The sequence below is a fragment of the Ichthyophthirius multifiliis genome (genome assembly GCF_000220395.1).
Source record: "Ichthyophthirius multifiliis unplaced genomic scaffold scaff_1120509251264, whole genome shotgun sequence".
Taxonomy (NCBI): Eukaryota; Ciliophora; class Oligohymenophorea; order Hymenostomatida; genus Ichthyophthirius; species Ichthyophthirius multifiliis.
The window spans coordinates 30,456-36,756 of record NW_004086044.1 but is presented as its reverse complement, the minus strand read 5'-3'; the positions used below and the strand labels follow the sequence as shown (position 1 = coordinate 36,756).

The window sequence follows — 6,301 nt, the reverse complement described above, 5'->3', positions numbered from 1 at the left end:
AAAGTTTTATTACTTATTATGTTTTTTTAATATTTTACTATAAAAAAAGAAAATTCTATTTACAATTTAATACTTTTTTTTCCATTAAAGAATAATAGAAACATTTGTATATTTCTAATTTTTTGTATGTATTCAAACTTTTAGATTTAAATTTAAAAATATAAATAATTAATATAATTTATTTTATATTTATTTAAAAATAATTAACATTTATATTAATATTTATTTAAATTAAATTAAATAAAATACAAAAAAAATAATAAAATTTATATAATTTTATAATGTTTTGAAATTCTTATATCAATAGTATTTATAATATTTTTTTTGTCTATATTATAGTTATTATCGATTAAATGAAGACAAATATTAAGATATTTTAAATAAATACATTAAAATTTGATATTTTAGATATTTTTAATTATTTTATTTAAATTAAATAAAATATAATAAAATAAAAAAAAAATTATAATAATTAAAAATATTTATTAAATAAAAAATTATAAAATTAAAATTCTATATAAAGTAATATTAATATAAAAATTATTTTAATATAAAGCAAAAATAAACAAAATATAATAAAACTTATACAAAATATTATAAAAATAAATAAAATTATAAATATTAAAAATAATTTATAGGATTTATAAATTTAAGTATATATTTATAAATGATTATTAATAATATATAATAATATTATATAATATAATTATAAAAGAAAAAAAAAAAATATATACGAATTTTATTTTTTAAGTATATTTATATTTTATAATATAATTAAGCATAATAATAATAAATTGATATAATGGTTATTTTTTTTATTTTTTTAATAATTAACAAATAATTATTTATTTATTTAAATTATAGTAAATAATGAATAATTATGAAATCATTAAAATATAATATAATTAATTTATATTTTAAAAGATATATAAAAAAAATGTATATATATATATATAAACATATATATATATAAATATTTTTTATATTTTAATTATTAAATATTATAATATTATAAACCATTTAAAGATATTTTTTTGCTTATAATTTTTTATATTATTGAATTTTTTTTTATATTATGTTTTATAGAAATATATTTTTTTGTGAAATTATATAAATTTTGGTCTTATTATTAATCAGAAAAAATTAATTAGGTTTTATTAAAAGTCTTTATTGCAATATTTTTAATTTCAGAATCTTCATATATAAATGCCTATATAACCATATTTACTATTATAATTTTTATTAATTATTTATATTTTTGATATATATTATATAAATATTATATATTATATTATATTTATATTATTTTTAAATTTTTTTTATTATTTTTTAATAAAAATATATATTACATTCAATTTAGAATTATTTAATTTTTACATTATAGTATAATTAAATTTTTTTAAAAAAATATAAATTTAAAATATATATATATATATATATATTTAATATTATTTTATATATATATATATTTTAATATTATAATTAATATCAATTATTTCTTAAAAATTTTTTAATTAATTTATTATTATATTCATCAAATTTCTTATTTTTAATTTTTCTTTTTTTATTTTTTCGCTTTAAGAATTTAATTTAATACATTCATAATTCGGATTATAAAATTCTTCCAATGATTAAATAAATTTTAATTAGAAATGATTTATTTTTTAATTTTTTAAATATTTTTTTGAATATGTAATTTAGAATAATTTATCATTCATTAAATTTAGTAAATCTTATTTTATATTATCTTTGTTTTAAAAAACATTTAATTATTCTTCCAAAAATTATAAAACACAATCTTCTTTTTATTCAAAAACTTATATAAATTTTTTAATTTATCCATTTAAAGACTCTTATATACTTTCTAAAGGAGAAGAGAATTTATCAGTATTAAAAACTAATTCATAGCATTCATATGATTATTATTCATTAAAAAGTTTATGAAACTCATTTTATATTTATTTTATTTTCTCTATTTCTAATATTTCTTAATTATCTTCCAAATCTATTACATTTATAATTTTAATATTATTCTATTTAAGAATATTTTCATATTCTTAAATTTTTTTCGCATTGTCAGTTTATTAAATATTAAGATTACTTTTCTAATTTAAAAGTTATTCAATTTCATGATTAATATATTTAAAATCGTAACTTTTAATTTATTTTATTTCTTCAAAATTTCTATTTAAATAACTATAATTGTGCTAATAAATTAAATTTGAAGACTATTATTTTATACTTTCTTTTATTTTTAAAAGTTCTAATTAACTATCATTATATATATTTTTAAACTCATTATTATTATTATTAAAATTACTATTAATATTTTTATTTAAATTCTCAATTTTTTTATTTTTACATATATTTTAATTAATATTATTAGATTTTTAATTTGATGACATTCTTGTATAAATATTATTTTTTTATAAATCATGTCTATTATCTAATTTAATTTTTTTTAAATATTTAGCCATTTTTTCTTCACATTTCTACTTTATTTCTTCATTTAAATTAATATCTTCAACCTAATGCCTTCTATCAAATAAAGAAATTCTTGAATAAAGGCTATTCCATACTGTATTAAAATCTTAGAAGAAAGTCTTATCATTAAAAAAGTTCAAATAATGTTCTAATAATATAACTCCAGCTAATTTTATTCGATAATCCATAATTAATTATTTTTCCGGTTCATTTTTAGTTTTTTGTGATTTTTTATTAATATATTCAAACATAAACTCGACATAATCTTCTTTTAAATCATGTTTAACTAGCATTTAATATAAATTATTAAGGCTTGAAATATATTTTGGGTCACTCTAACTTTTAGTTTTATCAGTCTCGCCAAAAATAATTTAACTATATTCTTTTTTCTCTATTTTTCTTTTTTATTAAAAAAAAATTTATAAATCATTTGGAAGGATTTTATTCATTAAAGTGCCTTAAAATTATTTATTTATTTAACTTTTATTCTTTTTTTATAACATTTATGTCAAATATACCATCATATAACCTATTTTTTATACTTTTTCTCTATATTCATCAATATCATTTAATGACTTTTAATTCATATTTATATTTATATTCATTTTTATTTTATATTATTAATTATTATTTTTTTTATTAATATTTAAGATTATATATTTTTATTTAATTATTAATAATATTTTTTAAAGTAATTTTAATATAGTATTATTTAATAATATATAGATATAAATAAAAAATAAATAATAATAATATTATAAATTATATTTATTTAATAAAAATAATATTAAATTTAAATATAAATATATATATAGAAAAATTAAAAGATATTATTATTTATATTAAAAACATAAGGCATAATAATGTTTAGTTTAATTAGAAAAATATAATTTTTGGAAGAAAAATAAAAAAAATATTTTAATTTTGTAAAATAATAAAATAATATATTAATATTCGAATAATATATATATATATATATATATATATATATATATATATAAAGTATACCAAAAATAAAGGACATACAATAAATATATATATAAAAAAAATATTTTTGAATCAATAAAAATACCCAAAAATTCATTTATTATTTTTTTTATAATCTTAAACATTAATAAAATATACTAAAATACATGCTGACCCACAAAAAACACATGGCAAGCTAACTGTAACCCATCTAATAAACTCTTCGCTATTAAAATATTAGCTTTCACTAATAAAAAATAACACAAATCCCGTAAAAATTTTATCAAAAAAAGTATAAAATCCAAAAACAAATGAACAACTCTTATCTTTATTCCCCACAACATCCGAAATAAACGTAATAGCCGTATTCATTGTCAAAGATTACGCACATCCAGTAAAAATAGAAATTATATACATTAAAAAATACATATTTTATTAAGCAAAACCTAACATTATTGAAGCCGAAAGCATAAAAAATCCTCCTAAAGCGAAAGCTGATTTTTTTCCAATAATTTTGAAAATCTCATTCAATAAAGAGGAAGTAATTACACATGAAGTATATAAAACTAAAGGCACTAAAGCTATTTCTATAGGCGTTTTATTCACTACTTCATCTTTAGATGCTACTTTCATAACATAAACTAAATAAAAACTCATCATAGTAGAAATTGAATTAAAATATACCCTACATCCTACAAAAACAAACGCAAAAACATAAAATTTCTTTTTTTTTAGCCAATCTTGCCATCTGCATTCATGTCCTTATAAAATATTTAAATTTATAGTAGAGTCAGTCTAATTTTGGAGACTTATAATTATATTTTCAGCCGTTTTTTCATAACAACCTTTTTATAAATTCACTTCATTTATATTTATAATGAAAAAGAAAGAGGTAAAAATCCCAAAAAAATAAATAATATAAACTAATATCTCGAAATCTAATTTAGAATCCTATATGAATTAAAAAAGTATCAAAGCACAACTTAAAACTAATAAATTGGCAATATAACCGAATGTATTTCTCATATTATTTAACCAATCTCGCTTTTTCATTGAACTAGTTAAAGATGGAATTAAAGCCATATGAGAAACTTACATAAAAGATCTTCCTATATTAAAAATTGACGCAAATATTATATAATAAATTTCTTTTTCAGTCTAATTAATATTCTCATTTTCAAAAAGTTCCTTATTTTCCCCAACAAACCTATGGAAAATCGGAATAAATGAAACTAATACTAATACAAAACCGACTATATACCATGGCATTCTGCTTCCTAATTAAGTATGTGTTTTATCGGAAAAATAACCTACTATTGCAGTTGAGATTGCAGCGAATATTTAACCACTTAATAAAGCATATGAAGCTTTATTTAATTTTATTATATATTTTATCCAATATAGGAAATAACTTTTTTATTTTATTTAGTTTTTTATTTTTTTTATTACTTAAACCAACATGAAGCGCATAAATCATTAAAAAAATGGCCTAATGAATAGGCATATTTTTATTTTTTAGTTAAAATATCATATTTTTTTATTTATTATTAATTAATACTTTAAATTAATAAGCTTTAGTCTAATATTACTTTTGATATCATAAAATATGTTATTATTTATAGTTATTTTATTTTAAAAATTAAAAATAGATGATAATTTTTTATTACTTTGTTTAATATTTTATTAAGAATAATAAGATTCTTAAGAAAAATTATAAGTGATTTATAAAAGTTTTTATAATTTATATTTAAAAAATATTTAAAATAAAATTAAAAAAAAAAAAAGTGTTTTAAAACAAAATATAGTATTAAGAAAAAAAAAAAAAAATATAAAAAACTAATATATATATAAAATAACAATATATATTATTATTATAAATCTATTATAAAAAAACTATAATATTAAAATATAAAATTAATAAACATATAAAAAAAATAGAAATTAAATATTATATGAATTAAATAATGCAAATATTAATTATTTATAAAATAATAAAAATATTAAAAGAGAATATATATATATATATATATATATATATATATATATATATTATATATATATATTATATATTTTTATATATTTTTATATATTTATATATTTTATTTAATATATATTCTATTTTTATTTGTTATCAATTAATTGTATCTTTATCAGTATTTTTTTTTTTTATTATAGGTGTTATTTATTTATCTTTATTTTTTTATTATTTTTATTAAATTTATATTTCATTTTATTCTTTAAATTCTGTTTATTATATTTAATTAACTTATTTTATTATTTTTTTATTTTATTTTTCTTAATATGATAAAGCATAGTTTTAATTATAATTATTAATAATATATTGCATTTTCGTAAATGAAATATTATTAACCTTCGTAGTTCTGTTTTCTGAATGAGGCAAACAAGGCCTTTATAATTTTTTTTATTAATTAAAAATATTATTTATATTTACATTATAAAAATTAATTTTTATTAAGGAAATATTATACTTTTTTTTAAAAAAAAATTATATTCTGAATTTATTTTTCGAATAAATTTAGTATTTTAAAAACGCATATAAGTTGGGCTATATTTTTTTTATTATTAACAATAATTTTTAATAATACTTTATTTATTTTTATTTAATTTGCTTTCTTTAATCTAATTTTATATTTATGGAAAATATATATATTGCTTTTATATATTATTTAAATTTAAATCTTATTTATTAAAAGATTGTGATTAATTTTATCTTTATTTTTATAAAATGTATTCTGAATTATCTTTATTTTTTTATTTTTTTATTTCTTGTTTTTTAAATCCTTAAAATATCATTTATATGCGTTTTTTATTTTACTATATAATTTTTTTA

The 6,301-nt window shown here is 13.6% G+C and overlaps 1 protein-coding gene across 1 annotated transcript, besides 22 other annotated features; it reads right to left on the bottom strand. All coding sequences in view use genetic code 6, as the record gives it.

Annotated features, from left to right (window-relative positions):
• Window position 1: part of a microsatellite that runs on past the window's edge.
• Window positions 2–428: 427 nt separating this feature from the next.
• Window positions 429–497: a microsatellite.
• Window positions 451–503: a microsatellite.
• Window positions 458–511: a microsatellite.
• A 164-nt stretch (window positions 512–675) lies between these two features.
• Window positions 676–712: a microsatellite.
• Window positions 713–943: 231 nt separating this feature from the next.
• Window positions 944–974: a microsatellite.
• Window positions 975–1,221: 247 nt separating this feature from the next.
• Window positions 1,222–1,332: a microsatellite.
• Window positions 1,263–1,303: a microsatellite.
• An 88-nt stretch (window positions 1,333–1,420) lies between the features above and the next one.
• Window positions 1,421–1,469: a microsatellite.
• Window positions 1,426–1,480: a microsatellite.
• Window positions 1,428–1,480: a microsatellite.
• Window positions 1,481–1,539: 59 nt separating this feature from the next.
• Window positions 1,540–1,574: a microsatellite.
• Window positions 1,575–2,274: 700 nt separating this feature from the next.
• Window positions 2,275–2,315: a microsatellite.
• A 773-nt stretch (window positions 2,316–3,088) lies between these two features.
• Window positions 3,089–3,153: a microsatellite.
• Window positions 3,089–3,172: a microsatellite.
• Window positions 3,173–3,445: 273 nt separating this feature from the next.
• Window positions 3,446–3,484: a microsatellite.
• An 80-nt stretch (window positions 3,485–3,564) lies between these two features.
• On the bottom strand, window positions 3,565–5,051 carry IMG5_171800 (major facilitator superfamily protein, putative; the record flags this gene model as incomplete). The annotated part of the gene is made up of 2 exons (XM_004029806.1): window positions 3,565–4,861; window positions 4,900–5,051. 2 exons carry the CDS (start codon window positions 5,049–5,051, stop codon window positions 3,565–3,567), a joined length of 1,449 nt encoding a protein of 482 aa, XP_004029854.1.
• Window positions 4,863–4,895: a microsatellite.
• A 225-nt stretch (window positions 5,052–5,276) lies between the features above and the next one.
• Window positions 5,277–5,316: a microsatellite.
• A 144-nt stretch (window positions 5,317–5,460) lies between these two features.
• Window positions 5,461–5,548: a microsatellite.
• Window positions 5,462–5,562: a microsatellite.
• A 345-nt stretch (window positions 5,563–5,907) lies between these two features.
• Window positions 5,908–5,963: a microsatellite.
• Window positions 5,964–6,265: 302 nt separating this feature from the next.
• Window positions 6,266–6,301: part of a microsatellite that runs on past the window's edge.